Source organism: Diadema antillarum, unplaced genomic scaffold, assembly GCF_040938485.1.
Source record: "Diadema antillarum isolate AM-2024a unplaced genomic scaffold, OU_Dant_1.0 seq00000243_RagTag, whole genome shotgun sequence".
Taxonomy (NCBI): domain Eukaryota; kingdom Metazoa; phylum Echinodermata; class Echinoidea; order Diadematoida; family Diadematidae; genus Diadema; species Diadema antillarum.
This window is the reverse complement of record NW_027271287.1, coordinates 1,302,015-1,322,756: the sequence shown is the minus strand read 5'-3', so window position 1 is coordinate 1,322,756 and position 20,742 is coordinate 1,302,015. Positions and strand designations below refer to the sequence as shown.

General features: G+C 39.2%; 1 protein-coding gene across 4 annotated transcripts in view; it reads right to left on the bottom strand.

Annotated features, from left to right (window-relative positions):
- LOC139729480 (uncharacterized) overlaps nucleotides 1-20,742 on the bottom strand; it is a 68,681-nt gene that overhangs the window by 14,327 nt on the left and 33,612 nt on the right. The window contains exon 1 of one of the 4 annotated variants that reach the window (XM_071640405.1): nucleotides 13,336-14,614. The exons of the other annotated variants lie outside the window; for them this stretch is intronic. Coding sequence (XP_071496506.1) covers nucleotides 13,336-13,519 — 184 coding nt within the window. The 5' untranslated portion in view covers nucleotides 13,520-14,614. Of the gene's footprint in view, nucleotides 1-13,335; nucleotides 14,615-20,742 lie in introns of those variants that run through there. 4 annotated transcript variants of the gene reach the window in all.

Below are 20,742 nucleotides of genomic sequence, written 5' to 3'. Positions count from 1 at the left end.
AATAGTACAGGCGGGTCAAGGTAATCCCAAGATTCAATATCAATTACTTGACAGATGATCATCTTCAAGGGTCATATCAGACCAATCTGAATAGGACACATAGAAACAGAAGAATGGGAAAATGCAAAGAAGCAAAGATGGGAGAAAGGAATCTCAAGCAGGAAATACTACAGCTGATCATGATCATACCAATTTTTTTCCCCCATTTCACAGAATTTTGCTTCGTTGATGCAATCAAGGTGACCATCAAGTTTGAGTATCATCTCAAATAATAGATGTGAATACTTCTATACTGCCTACATTACATTACCCAACATTGATGAAGATATTCTTCATTGATATATGCAAATATACCAGTGTAGAATGCCTATGATGGAAGGGCTGGCAGTGTAAGTGTAGCATATCGTAGCATGGTGGTGTAGTGTAGTTGATTTGAAATGAGGGGCAAATGAATAACTGATTGGTATCTAATTCATCTTTTTTTTAAAAACTGTGTTTCTTTTTATCGAGACAAATGTTAGCTATGCAATACCCAGTACTGATGGACATTTGCATGAAGTATTTTATAAACTAACATGCAATTACACTGAAGATCGATGTTACAATAAGTTTATCAAGCTGCTCACACCAACACAAGGTAATTTTCTTCTGTTTCCTTCTCTCCCTCTCTCTTTCCCAAGCAACACTGAAAGGTTTGGAGGGGAAAAAAATTGTTCTGACAAACAATCCAACAGCCATGACATAAATTTGACCACAATACTAACCTTTCTCAATATCTGAAAGGACTATTCAGATACCAGTATGACAAGAGCGCCGTTATGCGAAGGCAGGGGCAATGGACATGTTAGCGTGACAGAACAACAATGATGAACTGCGACAGTGAGCTAAGTGATCCTGAACTGCGGTCAAAACAATATCATTATTTCTCCGAAAATGGATGTTGCAGCACGGGCTGTTGCACAGGGAAGAAAAGGTTACAAAATCCCCTCTGAGCTTACAATCTACAATCCACCAAATTGATATTCAGGAATGGTGTCACACATAAATCCAGACGAGGACTCAACTTGAATTGGTGTGATGTGACAGGTCTATAGCATCCAAGTTGCTGCATAAAATCATCAAAATCCTGCTTACAAGCATGCAGAAAAATGCATCTTTATGCTATGGAAAAAAAATGCTCACCATATGGAACAATAAAGACAAACAAACAAACAAACTAATAAAAAAACAAAGAGTTCTATTCATATGACATCATGGTATTACTGAAGCCTGATATGAAGCACTCAACATTACGGTTGATAACATCTTAACCTTCTTTCGACTAGCCCATTTGCTGAATTCTCACTACTCTGTATAGATTTTGAACAATCAATGAATTGGAAAACAAACAGACCTATATTAACATAACAAATACATCATAGTGCCAGCTCTATTTTGGTGATAAAATGTTTCTTGCGAGAAAACCATTTAAGCTGTACTTTTCTTGAAGGGATGAAAAACATAACAATTATAAGTTGGACGTATTGTATTGGACGAACCATTCCGCATAATTATAAGCCTGATGACTAAAATTGGCCAAAGACAATGTACACAGGGTATGCAAAAGCATACTGACTGTACCTGTGTACACAAAAATGTGTCAGACAGTAGCCTACACCAAAAGCGTTCTTCTTTTTGTTGGAAAAATATCGCGATTGATTGCCACATAATTTCCTAGATTGTGGTCTTCAAACAATAGAATACGTGTAGGGCCATCTTTACATAGAAGGGTCAAATTACTGGTAAAAATAAAAGGATCAAGACAGACAGACCCTGGGTATTAAAGGGAACGCAAACCCAAAGATCAATGTGGATTGACTAAAAGCATTAACATTAGTAGAACACATAAGTTAAAGTTTGAGGAAAATCGGTCAATCGCTGCAAAAGTTATGAATTTTTAAAGTTTTGGTGTTGGAACTGCTGGATGAGGAGACTACTAGAGGTTATGACGTATGAGTGGACAACAATATAAAGAAAATATAAAAGAAATTCCACAAAAATTCACTTTTCTAGCAAAATGAAAGAGTACTTGACTAACCGCTTTCAGAAAGCAGGGGGAATAAGTGCTACCCCTAACATGATATGTCAGTATCAAGTTGATAGAATGTGTTATTTTCATGAAAAATGAATTTTTATCGAATTCCCTTTCAATGTGAGGTAATATTAACTGACTGTAGAATATCGTACAATGTAATGCAAGAATGAGCAAATGTACAAATCTACAAAATGTAGGAAAGTACCACCCTCATAATTATAACTGTTCTTCTCTGCTGGCAGTTTGCCCGGCACAGCCCGAGGGAATCTGCTGGCTTCCATTCATACACATTCGCTCACTGAATGGACATTTATGTTTTGAGTGCAATTCATCAATGGATTGAACATCTGTGCACTTGAACTCATTCATACATTTACACTGGACCTACAATGCAGACACCACATTTATGCAATGCACATCTATTCACTCACTGTACGTGCTTGACTAATAGCTTACCTTCCAGGCTCTGTCAGATTTTTTTTTTCGTCTCAATACAGCAAGAGGTTGATAAAACAAGGAATGCTTAGACTAAGAGGGAGATTTGCTTTGCACTTATTGTCACAAGAAAATTTATGATCCATTCATAATCAGCTAAATGCTTAATGAGGCATATACCTCCTTCAGTCAAGTGACTAACAACAATTGGTTGACAGTAACTACACGCAGCCGCGACAAACGCGGCTGCACCTCTATTCCTTCGCAGACGTTGTCATTTTTCAGTGTGGTTGTGCCACTCCTTCATGAATATCTTTATTAATCGTGGAAAACTAAAATACAAGGAATTATCGTAATCTATGATAATCATTCAATAATCGGTATGCGATTTTTTGTTTAATTACATCAAAAACTCACCGAAATCTGTGGCTGAAATCAGGTCTGTAAACGTCCTTATTGCTTCACTCCTCATCTGCGTGTTATTTGAATGGCATTCACTCTCGTATACTACAACGTAGGTAGTCGGAGAGGTACGTCTCCGACTACCTACGTTGTAGTATACGAGAGTGAATGCCATTCAAACAAGAGACCCGCGGGTCTAGCGCTCACCTGAGTATCGCAAGTTCACCTTTCACGCAGTCACTAATCTAAATTATTCACAGCTCTACCAAAATTTGACCAGGCATTCTCAAGTAGAAGATGAAAATGTACAATAAGGGCCCAATTTTTTTAAGATTCCTTAATTTCGGGGGATTGGGGCCCCCTGGGGCCCTCTGGGTGGGGCATGGTGCCCATTTTGATAAATTGAGATCCTGACCCCCTAGGGATGCTACCTGCCAAGTTTGACAAAAATCCATCATGAGGTTTTCAGGAAGAAGATGAAAATGTACAATTCAGGCCCCCATTTGGACCCTTCCAACCACCACCCCCCCCCCCCCTACCCAAGAGGGGCACCCCTGGATCTCCTATGAACAAACTTGAAACTACAGTCATTAATGTACTCACTCATAGTATTATCTCAGCTCTATATATAACTTCTGATTCGAGAGAAGATTTATAAAGATTCCTTCATTTGGGGGATTTGGGACCCCTGGGGCCCCCTGGGTGGGGCATGGTGCCCATTTTAACAAATTGAGATCCTAACCCCCTTGGGATGCTACCTGCCAAGTTTGGTGAAAATAGGTCATGGGGTTCTCAAGAAGAAGATAAAAATGTACAATTTAGGCCCCATTAGGACCCCTCCTCACCCCCTCCCCTGGGTCCCAAGGGGGGCACCCCTAATTCTGCCATGAACAAACTTGAAACTACAGTCATCAATGTACTAACTCATAGTATTAACTTAGCTCTATCACTTCTGGTTCTAGAGAAGAAGATTTTTGCAGATATTCCTTAATTTTGGGGGGTTTGGGCCCCCTGGGGGCCCCCTGGGTGGGGCATGGTGCCCATTTTCATAAATTGATTTCCTTACCCCCTAGGGATGCTACCTACCAAGTTTGGTGAAAATGGGTCATGGGGTTCTCAAGAAGATGATGAAAATGTACAATTTAGGCCCCATTAGAACCCTTCCCCACCCCCCTCCCCTGGGTCCCAAGGGGGGCACCCCTGATTCTGCCATGAACAAACTTGAAACTACAGTCATCAATGTACTAACTCATAGTATTAACTTAGCTCTATCACTTCTGGTTCTAGAGAAGAAGATTTTTACAGATTCCTTAATTTTGGGGGTTTGGGCCCCCCTGGGGGCCCCCTGGGTGGGGCATGGTGCCCATTTTAACAAATTGAGTTCCTAACCCCCTAGGGATGCTACCTACCAAGTTTGGTGAAAATGGGTCATGGGGTTCTCAAGAAGATGATGAAAATGTACAATTTAGGCCCCATTAGAACCCTTCCCCACCCCCCTCCCCTGGGTCCCAAGGGGGGCACCCCTGATTCTGCCATGAACAAACTTGAAACTACAGTCATCAATGTACTAACTCATAGTATTAACTTAGCTCTATCACTTCTGGTTCTAGAGAAGAAGATTTTTACAGATTCCTTAATTTTGGGGGGTTTGGGCCCCCCTGGGGGCCCCCTGGGTGGGGCATGGTGCCCATTTTAACAAATTGAGTTCCTAACCCCCTAGGGATGCTACCTGCCAAGTTTGATGAAAATCGGTCTTGGGGTTTTCAAGAAGAAGATGAAAATGTAAAAAGTTTACGCACGACGCACGACGGACGACGCACGACGGACGACGGACGACGGACGACGGACGACGGACGACGCACGACGCACGACGCACGACGCACGACGGACGCCGGACGAAGGGCGATCGCAATAGCTCACTTGAGCCTTTGGCTCAGGTGAGCTAATAACACGCAGATGAGGAGTGAAGCAATAAGGACGTTTACAGACCTGATTTCAGCCACAGATTTCGGTGAGTTTTTGACGTAATTAAACAAAAAATCGCATACCGATTATTGAATGATTGTCATAGATTACGATAATTCCTTGTATTTTAGTTTTCCACGATTAATAAAGATATTCATGAAGGAGTCGCACAACCACACTGAAAAATGACAACGTCTGCGAAGGAATAGAGGTGCAGCCGCTGTCGCAAAGCGACAGCGGCTGCGTGTAGTTAGGTTGACAGTTATTTAGAAAACATACCAATATGGACTGCCAGAGTCATAGAAATGTTGGAGAAAATACCCAGATTCTTTCAAAATTTGCTTTTTAAATACAATATATAAACATCTCATGAAATAAATGTATTACTATACACACAATATTACACTCCATGCTCCTGGGTATTGCACCAAGTATTACTGGTGACATAGCCTATCAAGATCAAGAGATACGATCTTATTCTTTAAAAATATATCCATCATCAAAAAGATAATGAATTTACCTTTGCAATTGTATTAGGCGTTATGCGTTTGTTTAAGAATACACAAGAGGAACATGTTTGATTTGGGAGATATAAATTTCCAGATAAGAATTTGGTCGATAGACTTCATATCTAAACAATGTATGTTTGTCATTCTCATACCCTGTGACTGAAAACAAATACTAGACACTTTGTAAATTTACAATATTGCTAATGATATCAAATTATTGCTTATTCTAGGAATGTCAAGCTTTCATCCCAACTTATCATGTCACATACACACACACACACACACACACACACACACATGGACCCCCCCCCCACACACACACATTTACGTAAGAGTTGATATTAACAGCTATACCCTGGTGTTGCTATGGCGATGCCGTCATACGCAGGCAGCAATTTTCAAGAGCGGGCTGCCGACGGAATGACTAAGGGATGAGTCATACTGCTAACTGCACGGTCCCAGCCGCGGAATGATGACGGACGAGCGTAAGGTTCATTTTTCCTGGTAACAGGCTTTCTATACATTTCAGGCCTGCCAGATGGAAGTATCGCGCTCCAGATTAATTTACTGCATCTCACAGTCCATCACCGGACGCACTGCGCACTTTGGCAGAAACAGATTTTCGTCTATTCTTTGCCCGGTCTTCCTTTAACGAGGTTAAACTATTTTAAAAGCCCCCCAATTCACCTCATACACTGCATACACTGCTCCTACTTCCTCTTAACAAGGTTAAATTGTTTTGATAGCAACTACTTCATCCCACGAGAACAACCTGCTGTCGGGAAACGTAATTACCTACATTTTTACAAAATTAATTATCACCATGCTACAAGGGGCAAGGGACTGAGCTGCCAACTTGGCAGGTGGATGAAATTGACAAATTCTTTAACGTCACTTCCACAAGCAACGAACAGAAAGGTAGGGACTTTCATACTCTCATAAAGCTAACCTTTTCTAGAAAAATCAAACATTTACAGATCAATGGCAGAAAAAACAAACAAACAAACAAACCAATATATCAAAGCCGTGTAATTCATGGGGAAATGAGGGAAATTTCCATACAAAATCATTTGTCAAATATACATGTAATGTTGATTGCACATTTACAGATGAAAATTTAGTTGCACAAATTTTTGGAGCACTCTTACCAACTATCTAATCTTTGGGCAGCAGAAATTAATTTCTTGTGATATGAAGCCATCTACACTATATCAATCCATTCACTAATGCCATGTATATAATGAAATATCTGTATATGTTATATCAACATAATATAAGCTGACTGCTTTTCTCATATACACTGTAATACTACTTTTTTTTTCAATGTTCATTAAAACTTACACTGAATGAAACACTTTGTAGAACTATGAACATGTGTAGAAATGAATGAAAATATAGTCTACCAATGAAGACAAACACTGATACAATGTACTAGTACATTACTATATTATTTTACACATAGACCCCGCGTTCACATTAGTCCCCGCGACGCGGGGACAGCCACAAGAGATCTGATCTTTTTTACGACTGACCGTCCACACTGCTATCTCATCTGTCCCCGAGCTGTGGGGGCAATTGGAGCTTGGGGTGAGCTCTGCCACTTGAAACCAGGCATAGCGCATGCGCACATTTGATGACCACAGCTGGACGCTATCAATTTCGCCCCAAGGTCACTCTCCCCTCCAAATCTTGTCCCCGTACCGACTTGCTTGGCGGGGACGAGGGGACAAGTCCCAGCAAGCATTCACATTATGGTTTTGGAGGAGATACTCGGGACTTTCCCCGCGTCGCGGGTACCAATGTGAACGCGGGGACCAATGTGAACGCGGGGACAGAAATCAACACAATGCAATTCAAGTCACACTCACTCAGACTTGGGCAGACATCAAGAAACAAGTGGAACTTACAGCTTAGTCCACTGCAAAGAAGTAAGAACCAATTCTTACCTATGCCCATCAATAAATAAGCGTGTAGTGCGATGAAACTCTCTGCAATATGAACTTCCATGAACACTCAGAGTTTCCTCTCCATATACATGCAGGAAAATGTGCAATTTCTATTTCCAGCTCTTCTAACTAGATTAATGACAAAATAGTGTCAAGTTGAGGATAGTGTAGTCTGCTACTGTCCACGAGACTGACAGTTGACTACTAAAGGTATGCTATTTTATACTACATGAAATGAAAGAGGATACCCGTTGTCAACAAAATGTACTAAAGAACAGGGGAAATACCATGTGAGACTTGTTTCCTTAGGTAGACAAAGGGATTCTGACTTCGCAAACAATCTCATTCAGATCTGTGCACCAAAGTCCACTGTTCCACGAAAATTAGATAGGCATGACTTCTGTGTAGTCGTGATCAGCTAGAGTTGTGACGTCACAACTGCCACACAGTGAAACGAGAATTTGTCACCTCGCCGTATGTTTAAAGACAGATCACAATCAGTCACACAAGTTTTGAATATCGAAAAATGTCAAGCGCACGTAGACATGAACACGTAGACTGTCAATTCAAATACTGTGTGAGTCACATGCGAAAACAGGATTTTGCTGTAGGCCTATAGAGCTCCAAATTTTACTTTGATGTCATTAAAATGGACATTTGGAGGGCAAAGTCTGTCTTTTAACTTCAAAGTGGCAAAATGTTTGGGAAAAACCTCCATTGTCATTTCCATTCTTCGTTTTCATAATCTGACATCATTGACTGGTTGGCATAATCATTTTGAATGAAATCCTGAGTAATTCACATTTATGACAGAAATGAAAAAAAAAAAAAAAAACTAAAAAGTCACTGTGAACAATATAAGAAATGATTATATGAAAAGATCAGCAAATAATAATAATTTTTTTAAAAATGGAAACATTGAGGCCAGTAAAGAAGTTTGAATGTTGGTCAGTCAATCACTACTTCTAACTTCCAAGTGAAACTTAAAAGGAGCTACTTGTTGTTTAAAATCCATGGAATGTTTCATACTTGCAGAGATATTCACTCTATTAAAACAAGGTAATTGATCTTTATTTTTCTTTTCATTGAAAAGGAAATCACTGTCTGTCTCAAAAGATGTGTAAGAAATAATACAATTTCCTTGATACATATCTTTAAAAAGAGAGAAAACACATTTTTTTTTGGGAAATATAGAAGTAACTTATCTCAAGACTGATCAGAAGTATTGTACTAACATTGAATTAGTCCTTATGACCAAAACACTTCTTGGTAGTGGCTATAACACAAACAGATACAAAAGATTGTAACTTGCCAACTGAATGGTAATAACTTTCATCATATTTGCGTATTCACATCAAAATGTCACTTGTATCACACCAAATTCTTTAAATATAAACTAAATTTCTCTTGACGTACACTGTATGACGTAACTGATCTCTTGCTACATTTATCTTTAGAATCAAACCAACCTACAGTGTACCATACATCAAACATACCATTTTGACTTCAACATTTCAAACATTCTACATTACAATGACTCCAGGATAGATTTAAAGTGATACGTCAAAGCAAAATGAAAATATACCCTGCTAACAGACCCATGTTAGCGGAGGCCTTCCTCAGATACTACAGTCTACAGAGTATGATCACTAAAAATGGAAAGCAGACACGCACAAGCCCAATAGCCGCCTGCAAACCATCAAAGCGTCTATTCAATGTCTGTCCCCCTGCCTAAATCAAATTAAATGAATCGCATTTCAGCTCTACAACTTCCAATGCGATTATATAGTTCTGTCAGATACGTTTGGAAGGGTGCGAACAGTTGTTAAAAGTGACAGGCATGAGCCACATATACTGCACAACACTGTGAGAAATATCCTCCATATCGATTTGTAGAACAGAGGAAAACAAGTAAAAACAGAAAATACAATCTTATTCTTAAAACTTTTAAATACTTTCACTTGGCTGTGACCACTTCATCTGTTCACAATGCATTTACTTGCAAAAACTGCTACTTTTGTTGACACTGGATTATCACTGGCAGACAATTTGCTCTGACTGTGTTAAAGTGCCGTGAAAAACCTGACCTTTTCAAGAATGATAAATTGTTGTTCATGAAATAACCAGCGAAAGTGGCAACGGAAAATATAGCCTACATTGCGAGATTAAAAAAAGAAAGATTATAATTACATGTATGTAATGGTAAAATCATAATGGTATTAACCATAATGGCATTACATAATCATGATAGAAGTTCGACTAATTACATGTGTGTAATTAATTATAAATTCCATCATTACATGGGAATGGGATTTCACTCATTTACCTTTAACAGATTATAGCAAAAAGTCATAAATTTTGCTATGGACTTGCTTGGTTTCTCAAAACATGGCCAAGCAAAACCTTTGTGAAATACAAAATAAGATATCCCACATGAAACATGAAATCTGGGCCATGTAGCATGTGTGACTCGGAACAAGTCATAAACTTGTACACATACCCGCAAGTTTGTTCAACTGTGTGATATTATTATAAACAGGTAAGTACTGAAATAAAGACCAGGCATAGTCACGTATCAAATGCCTATAAAGAGCCAACATACTTCCTATGGTCGTTAAAACTGTAGTAGTGTGTAAGCTGCCCACGATTGCAAAATAGGTCACTCACTCAGCTGCTCATGGTCAACAAATTGAGCAATGGCTTTGTCAATCTAGTCACATGTACATCATTGAACATGTACAAGCAAAACATCATTGCCAACATTACGACAGGGCAGACTTGTGTGAGCAGAAAATATTGAGATGCTTGTATGCATGCAGATTGCTTCAGTAGTACAAGGAAGAGTATAGATACAAAGATACAAGACAAGTCATACAATTGTATATTATTCAAGAGTAACAGATGGGGGTGGGGGGAGTTTTGATTTTACTTCAAAAGCAACAGACATCACTTGCAATATATTGTCATCTCAAATTACACCTAGCAAATGATCCACAGTCTGCATGTGTCTTGTGTGCTTCACATCTTACATGTACCTTCTCTAGAAATAATGCCAGAGCCCAGAGTCCGCAGGACATCGAAATAAGATGTACTTTCCTGACTTTGGATCATATTGCACTAGGTAAAAGATGAGTGTAATATGGTCTTTAACTGATGTGTCCCACATGTAGCAGCCAGCCATACATTGTGAATGTGAATTAGTCACATCATTTTTGTTTTTCATCTCAGGTGAAAAGAAACCAAGAAGCATCTTGGATGAGCAGTGTTTACAAAAAATTGGATCCAATTTCTTAGGAGCAACATCACGCATGCCAAGAACGCACTGCAATGCGTGGGCGGCAAGGTTGAAAATTCAAGGTCGGAACAGGAGTAGAATAAATCAGGTTTCCGGAATCTTCTTCTCTTTTCTCTTGAGTAAAAACAGAGCAAACATAACACCCTTATATCCGATAATGATACCATAGGCATAAACAGAAACAATGGCTGTCAAAATACAAATATAGGAAGTGACATGTTATTTCCTCTGATATGTGCGGGTACCGCCTAAACTGCTGTAAAGGGAGGGGATTGTTTGTGAATGAAGATCTGAAATTGATACCATTAAATGTGCTGGCTCAAGTTTCTCTCTGGATGAAGTCAACAAAGGATTATTGACATCTCTCATGCTGAAAAAGCTAAAAATAATGCCACTCGATTCAATCAAAGATAAGAACATACATGTACACTGTAGAGCCAGCATGGCACTTTGGCTATTGGCAACGACTTCCAAAAGAAAACACTCCAGGAAGTATTACTTCCTAGACCTCACCTGCAATTTCATACATACTGCGATACTGCAATCAGAGAAGGTCCAGATAAGGAATGGATGTAAAGTGAACTTGTAAACATATTACGGCACTAAGAGAGTATGCGACCTGTCAGTAATCACAAGGAGTTTCAGACTTACAGAAGAACTTGTTTGTAAAATATCATGAAACATACTTCATGCTCACTGAGTTATTCTCATACATATACAAAGGCAACCTTCAAAATCACATTTTTCAATCATGATGCTTTATTTCAAGTTTCTCACACCAAGCGTTGTAGCCAATCTCGGTTTGGAAGTAATTTCTGATGACTTCTTGGAGCGTCTTTCTGCAACCTGAACAGTTTGGCCTCAAGAACACGATGCAGGAGGCGGAGCTCTACAGCTTTCGTATACTGCCGGCAACCGTTTTGTGTCCGCTGGTAACCTCTTTGTGCATAAATGTCGTTGGCATTTTAAGACGGCAGTTCTGGAGAAGGTTAATTGCTTGACTTTCTATTAACTTTTACTATGGTGTGTGCATCTACATGTATGCATGTCCTCTTGTACGTAAGGGTAATCAGGATTTGCATGTTTAATTAACAGGCCTTGGGGTTTTGTGGCACAGCTGTGATATGGAGCATGATTTGTAGTTAGCTAGTAGTAGTGGAGGAGATCCATATCAGGGAAGTGAGACGAAATCACCTCCCTGCCCATACACAGTGTCTGCACACAGCGACCATATACACAGACCCAAGTAAAATTGAGGTATTCCGTAGTCTGAAATCCCTCTGTCTAGTGATTTTGCATCAAAACATGTGCAACGCTATGCCAAAGAAAAAAAAAATGATAGTGCTTGAAAGTGGCTCTCAAAAGTGAAAAAATGGGAAATAAATATGACTTCATAGGCTATTCTTCCCTTTCACAAATATAAAAGATGACATCTGAACAGCATCTAGGCAAGTAAGTTATCAACAGATATTTCTATGATTCAACTGCTCACAAAATTAGATTTTCTCACAAAACTGAACCTATTTGTACTAGCAACGGAACATTTTTCAGAGGGGGGCCTTCGTACATTGAAAAACATTGTAACACGATACACACACACAAAAAAATCACATCATCTACAAAAACAAAAAGATATTTCACAATCTTAAAAATCACCTGTGGTAAATTAACTTGAAATGGCTGCTTTGATACCTGCAGTTCTGTGTGAACATGTACTGATGTCTGAGTAAACACTGACATTTTGGAAGGATGGGGAGTCAATTCACTACTGTGACAGCAAACTTGACAAATTATAACCAATTTATCATGTTTTTTTTTTCAATTTAACAACAAGATTGCCACTTTTTTGCCTTAGGGCTGGCACCCAGAATACCGCATCTATTAGCAATCAATTTGTCTGCCTTGGAGTTCATGTTTGATTGTCCTGGTGCACAATGAAGGATTATCCAAACTTCAAACTCATATGTTGTCCTCTATACAGCCATTTTCACATCAGCCCGATGAAAATTCAAGCTCAAGATTTTTTTTTTTTGATTGAAAATTAGTGCACTACTTCATTTCCTATTCACATCAGCCTGAAGAGAATTAGCCTGAATTTTTTTGGAGCTAATTCACTAGGACAGCATGCCCAAACAGAGTCAGTAAATCCCGCACGCTCAAAAAATTACCTGTGCAATCGCCATTTTGTTTGCAAGTGGCTTTGATACTGTAGATCAGGTCACACATGATATGCATGATGGCTAGCAATACGTTAATTTCTTGAGGTGAATTCACAATATCAAATAGCACACATTAGTTTGCAAATCATCCTGCTAATTAGGAAATTTTCCGAGTTTGAGTCAATAAGTTTTCTCGAGCTTAGTTTTCAAAATTAGCATGGCAATTTGAATTCCGAATACAAATATTGCACAATTTCGTCATTGGGTCATGAATATCCAAGCCGGAGATTCTGAAATTAGAGCGTCATTTCCAAACATCCGCTGATGTGAAAACGCTGTAAGAGTAGCTACCACTTTATTTCTGACTCTTGAGTTACTCGTGAATGAGAACTCATCTAAATGAACACTGGTCATTCAATGTGCACTGGTTTTCATCTTTGCAATAGACCAGAACACCCTGAAGTATCAATCAACACATCAAGTGTCTGTCAAATCTCAACATCATGCCTCAAATTTAGAACAAAGCAAAAGAAACAATAAGCATTGGTACCTTCAGGCTCTGAGCGTGGCACCAGCAGCTGAAACTGCAGCAGGTCTGACGGAGTCAAACCCAGATACGATCCCGAGGTTGCCGTCGCATCCAGCAACTCTTTGGCGCTGAGCGAGCAGCCCAAAGACGGCAGAGTCGTGGTGTACACGTACATCAAGTTCGTCATAATGCCCGTTTCCCTCATATTTCTCCTCAGGAATGGCAAATTGGGGATGAATCCCACTGTGGAATGTTGCACAACTTTTGACTACTTTTAAAAAGATCTACTTCCCCTTTGTGTGAGGACACAGAGAAACATTAACTGTATCTAGTGATCAACTTGACATGGAAATCTTTCAAATGAAATGCAGACAGTTAAAAACTTTGGTCAACACTGGCACATGATCCAACACGGCATAACTAAAGATGACATTCTCTTGCGCCCATCAGCTCAACAAATCATATCCAATGATGGAATGTCAAATTGACGCATTGGCTTGTTAATGCTGGGGGTAAACTTCCACCACACAACTCGCACAATCTCTTCAATAGAGAGAGAGGTTCCTTTCAGCAGAGAAGATCCTTCAGCATTTCTCCAGCCATGTAGATCAAGCTTTGATCCACTTTGGTGCAATGACACGAGTCTGGCAAGCAGAGATATTACAAATGGTCTTCACATTCACAGCTTAATATTCCCATGGTGAATGTACAAATAATACAGAAATGAAAAACCATGTGACTTCCGTTGTTCCAATTTCGCAAGAGGCTCCTCTCTCTTTTCCGTCCTCCCACAAACTATGTGCAATACGCGAACCGGGGCCCCAATTTATACTTTGTCAGCCCATGAAGGCGGATTGTCACGCACACAGTGGGAGAATTACTGTCCATTGATTACATTGCAAGGATTCAAGGATGAATCTCAAGAACATTTTCTCTCTGCCTCATATGGACTGGAGGATTAGAATCAATACAGAGGCAGCAAAGGTGCCATTGTGTGCTGAGCGCTCCACCGTCTCATCAGAATGTCTGGACCTTGGAGTTATGTAACAGGAAAGCAGTCAATTAGGGGGGGACGGAAGGCCGGGAACACGTAGCCGGCATTTTCTGGGCAGAACATGGAACATGGATTGCACGTACACTGAAATGTTAGCTTGACGAGGTGTCCAACTGCATCACATGTTATTCTCGACATCCGTACACAAAGAGAGAGCATCACGAACTAGGATACGATATATTTCTTTGGCTTCCCCAAATAAGGCATTTAAACAAAGGCCACATACTAAAATAGGCAGGTGTCCGTTCAATCTATTTGACCGACGGTAATTTTCAGTGGCCCCAGCAAGCAGGTGATAGGGTTTGAGGCATCCTACGTGGTTATGAATATTCTAGTCATGGTCTACGCCTGCCTTGTGACGAGATGCCACATACCACAGGATCAAATAGTCCTACTTGAGAACTAAGTTTATATTCCACAACCTTGACCATACAATTGATTTCTCTCTGGTACCAAAATGTTAATCAGCTTCTACAAAAACTCAATGCAAACTAATAGTGAAATTTTGCATGACACGTTATACTGGAACATGCTCTGGATTTATTTTTGACTGGTAATCACACCACCACTGATAATATATCACGAACAATGTGGTGGTAATGTGCACTTTCCCACTTTGGTGACTCGTATCAATCAATTCCATAATGCTGCAGGAAACCACTCATTGTGTAGAATGCTATCACTTGAATGACTCTACTGTCATAAATCAAAAATCCTTGTCACAATTGGTGGCCCTAAAACTGACAACAATTGACATGAATCATTGAACACAAAAGGAATATTTACCCGCAGACATGCTGTATGCATGCTGAGCACTCATTGATAAAGGAAAACATGTAAATAGGGCCTATTTATTTCTCATTCGTCAAACAGGCATTCATAAAGCGGGTCTTTGGTTGAAGCAGGTACATCTGTATGTACCTTTATTTTATTAAATTGCCAAAGACACACATTAAACAAGCCCTGGCAGGTAATAGGCCTACAGTTAAATATTGCTATTATGTCTTTGATATTTGCTGGCAAACAGAGAAAGTAAAACCATCAAGCCCTTCAAATAGTGTGAATATCAAATGAAAAAAGAAAAACCCAAACAAACATGAAAAGTTGTCACGCAAACACGTCCACCACCAGTGAGTGACTAAGCATTTGATTGTGATGGTCAGAGTTTCGCCAGATCAACACATGGCTGTCAGTCTCAGACTTTCTTGTTTTGTTGACAGTGGTATGCCTTGCGAACAATGACAGTAGTGTGCAATCGTCATTGAGGAAGCTACGACATCACACTAATGTCGCAGTGTGAAAGCAGCTGGAATGACTCGGATAGTCTCCTTTGCATACTGACCTCCTCATTTAGTCTATTAACACATACCGGCAAACAGACAGATGTTGACATGCTGCAAAGACAAGATGTCATAGAAATGCTGATTCACTCACCCCACCCTACCCCACCCCCCCCCCAAAAAAAAAAAAAGAATAAATAAATGAATGAGAGAATGGTTTTGGTTAGTCTTGTGAAAGACTCATGTACAATTGTAGCTATCCATCAAGTAAAAACTGTCAAGATCTTTATTCTGGCTGTGGAATACTTGATAAGAAATGGTAAAACTGGGTCTAGAAGAAAGAAGTCTATCATCATGAGGGCTTTTGTGTAGCGAGACAGTAGACTTTCATACTAAACATGTACTGACTGGTCTGACAATAACTGCTGGTGAAACAAGAAGTAGGTTATTGTGATCGACTTTAATGCACGTGATCCCAATAATTCAGCTCAAGTACCTTGCCCATGAAAGTGCTCATTAGTCACACATAACGTATTCACTGGCATGTCCATGTTGTCCTGGCCAGACCTATTTTGACACGATGGATGACTTTGAGATGAAAGACCTCTTAGAAGGCTATTTACAAAATTATACGAAGGTAAAAAAAAAAAAAAAAAAAAAGAAGAAGAAGAAAAAAAAAAGCATGCTGCGTGCGTCAATCCCTTTGAGCCAGTGTAAAGACTGACGCAAACAATCTATGGTCATTTTACTTATTTTCTCTTCTCCTCCACAGTGAGTGAAAGCATCATTCATTTCTTCCTACAGGTAGAATCGAAGAGTGTACTTTATCCTTCAAAGATCTCAAAAAAGGTCATTGCACTCTCATGTCTTGACTCTCAATGCTAGAAAAAATTGCACAGAATCAGGCTCCATAGATGAATAGTTGACAGTGCAGGGCATGTAGACGGCATGGTATGAATCAGCAAGGTCTACTACATATTGCAAAAAAGTGAGAATTAAGGACCTTGAAGAGAGGTAGGAACCTACATCTTGAATTTCAATGATTCTACAGGCTCCCAGAGTCTGTGAAGATGAATGTAAAGTGATAGTGTCCATGATTTACTTTGAGCGTATAAAAGAAAGGTATGTCATGAGCTCTTCAAGAATCTGTAAAACATTTAAGTCATGGGCAATGTCATCTACTTGTCCTTTTGGTAGAAAAAATAAACAAACAAACAAAACCTTGGCTATGTAGGCCTATCCAATAAATAATGGCCCTTGTCTACAGCGATACCAGTACAACAGAGAAGTATGCCTGTGATTTGATATGAAACCTTGACAGAGTAATGGAGATCCATATGAATTCATTTGCTCACTCTCGAAAAAAAAAAGTAACATGGGCCAAACATTGATCCAGTCACTACTGTTCAATCAAGGAGCTACATGTACTACAGTGTAGTAGCTTCTTGGTTTAATGAAGACGTTGATAAACAGGAACTCTACTCTATCAGGAGATGATATCTTCATATGGATTCCAACGCATAATATATTTGTGCAATCCAGAAACTTTGCATAAAATTCATCTTACTAATGGAGGAAAATGCAACAGATTTTACGAAAATGGAAAAAAAATGGTATATGTACATGCGGAAGTGTGATCCACCATGGGTTAATTCTAAAAATGTACTGATGGACAATACATTTAATGTAGTCTATCCAGCACATCCAAGCACAGATTAATTATACTGCCTTGATGAAGTATGTAGTTTTCACACATTTGTGCACATCAATTCAAGTACCTTCAGTTTGTCACTTATTAAAAACAGTTTTTGTTTTTTCACCTTTTCTTTCTCTTTCCACATTTTGCGTGTAAGAACAAAAGTTGTTATCAAAAGTGACAAGATAGAAGTCTTCCATACAGTCAGGCCACCGTTATACGTGACATGTAGGGCTACACAGTCATAAGTGTGTTTGTACAGTTACAAAGTTTGTGTACATGTGCTGCAATAAGTTTACAGTGTGGTTAATACAAGGGCCGATGTAATATCGGTGACTCAATTTCTGACCCATGAGGTTTGCAATACTCCTAGGTCAATAGGGGTCAACTGTATCAGCTTTCAGAGATACAGGTGTATTTGTCACAAAGGATCTACACACAAGGTATTCAAGTCACCTGTTTGTACAGGTATCAAAAACAAATAATCAATACTCTAATTCCATGCAGCTGTTCTTACACTGTACAGCAAGTCACACACAGGCAGGCTATCCTGCTGTCTGGGACAACCTTATTATGAAGGTATGCATAAAATTTGAATACATCAGTAAGCTGGTCCATGAGTCACACATCGAGTATGCAGCCAAGAAACAACAGAGCAATGGAGAGACTGAAACAGCTGTTTTGGGGTTGCCAAATGGATATCATATAACAACTTTATACTGCAGCACAGAGCAATATTGCATTAAAAATTCACTACGTTTTATTTTTCCACATCATTTTCTGGTGGGCTATAAATAACTTACTGCATCAAAGAGCAGAAGGTTGATATTCCATAGTTAAAGTTACATTCAAAATTCACTATGTTTTATTTTTCACATGATTTTGGGGTAAACTCTTCCCCTAGAGCCGATCATTCAACTCAGCAACAAGAGTTGTTTACCATTTCCATCTTTGACCTTCAAGACTAATCAACCATGATACAGAATCTACGACGTAATTCATGGCACAAGCTAGTATAGATAAAACAGTCTTCAACAATGGATAAAGGTGGGCAGAATCAAGTTCATATCTCATTTAAAATTAAGTGACCTTCCTACGCGGAAATCATGACGTCCTACTAAGCACAAATTCTTGGTAGCGGTCATCAACATTATTCTTGGCTGGGTGAGTGCAGAAAAACTGCCCATACACCATCACAGGCCTCAATGCTGTGAGTAATATTACCGTGTACAACCTCCGGCCTTGTGACGGTCAAAGGTCAATGACCACAGCAATGGGCAGCACTCATCTACAAACTCCTAAGCACGCTTGGGGGTTCACCGTCATATTTCTGGCTGCCGCATTATTCATACCTTGGTAGCCTTTGATTAATGATTTCCAAGAAATCTGTCGTGCCTGAGAGGGGAAGACGGAGTTCTTTGCGTAGTGAGTGCATTTTAGTACAAACATGTCTGTGTGTCTTTCATATCTTCACCAGACGTTCTACGGTTTACGGGAAAAAAAGTACGAAAAACACACTGTCCTCCCTTAGAGTATTTCTACAACACTGCCAACAGAATTCATCCACGAGCAAAAGAATCATGTGTTTCAACTAGTAGCACTAAGATCTTGTTTGGAGGCTAATAATGAAAATTGGTTCACACAGGATCCAAATATGATAAGTGTTTCATAGTGTTGTTCTCTCTCTCTCCGTCTATCTATAATATTCTAGGCCTATCTCTCTCTCTCTCTCTCTCTCTCTGTCTCTTCAAGTAGACACTTCATCAAGAATATCTTGTCGCATCAGTTGCTTTGCCCATTTGATATGAGACAATGATAAATGAGGTACTAACATAAATCACATTCTCTCAGTGCTAACTGAATCTTATGTATTCATAATTGATATGATATGCTGAAGTCATTTGACTAGTGTGGGACTATGCATTTTCCCAGTAATCAGAGTAACAAAAGCTGCATGGCAGTTTTCACTTCTTTATTTTGTCATCTGTATCATATATCCAATTATGAATTTTCTACAGTAGGCTCCCCCTCCATTTCTTGTTTTATTGTCATCTTCTAGGCCAGTATGAATTGATACAATAGCCCTGAGATATTGATTTCAAATACAAGCAATATACCAAATATGCAGATGCATTATCATACAATGCGCCTGAATAATCCCCAGTGTGAAATTTTCCAACCGGAAAAGTTCACTCGAGTTCACTGCCTGGCTGCTATACGGATTAATTAACCTGAAGTAAACCCAGCAGCTCGTTGAAATTTCACAAACAGGTTTAGGCTGACTCAAGCAAGAGGAATTTTCATTGTTTGGGGTCTCCAATTAATCGCAGACTGGCCTCAGCAAACACTCGATGATGATTATTAACCCTTTTGATGCCAGACTGACTGTCTTTCTGAGACTGAGGCTTTGTTTTATGATGTCACATTTCCACTTTGGGAATGTAGGACTTAAATGGTAGTGGTGGCTCTCATCTGCACAGGACTAATTATGGGTTTGGGGGTGGAGGGGGGTAGGGGAGGAATCCTGGACAAAAATAGGCTCATGAACTCAACAGCCCAGCTGAAAATGATGATTCATCTAATTAACTAATAGACATGACAAAAACAGTATCAGCAATAAAAAGTTTACTTGAGATTTTAACATATCAAACCCTTAATTTTCATTTTTTTTTTTAAATCAAATGAAATTGAGAGGCAAGTATTGTGTACCTTTTGCACAGTATTCCTGTGTATGAACTGTACATAACATTTAAAGTTTTAGCATCTATAAACATCCCAATTTTATATGGCTCCAGCAAAATCATGGATACTGCAATCTTGAAGTCAAAAGGGAGAAACAATCAATGATCAGGGCCCTGTTTTATGAAGAGTTAAAATTGATTGTAAAGTTGATTTTTATGATAAGTCTATGGCAGTCTGTGTGTTAAGAAAATTTAAAATCGATTTTATCTTTTCATAAAACAGGGCCCAGAGGAAAAAAAAAATTGTATCTACACTATTCAGTTGATGTAAATTGATATCAACAGAGGGGCATTTTATCAAAGTGCCTATTGTGGGCTGATTGCAGCTCACAATAAAGATGTCTCACTCCGTTTCAGTCATTTACAATGATTTCATGTGTTTTGTTCTCACAACTTGTACCAATGTCTCAAAAAACAACATCATCATGGATATGAGCTCTGTGCTAAAAATGGCTGAATTCCCAATGCAAGCCATGCAAGGCGTCAAAGTGCCCCTTCCCACGCATTAGCAATGACCTCTTCTGAATTGAGGATCACATCTCACGCAAGCCCTCACTTGTTCAGTCAAATAGCTTGAAATTATGTAAATCAATGTGAGGATTAGCATAGAATACATTGCTATCACATATACTTTCATATGATTTTACTCATTCTTAT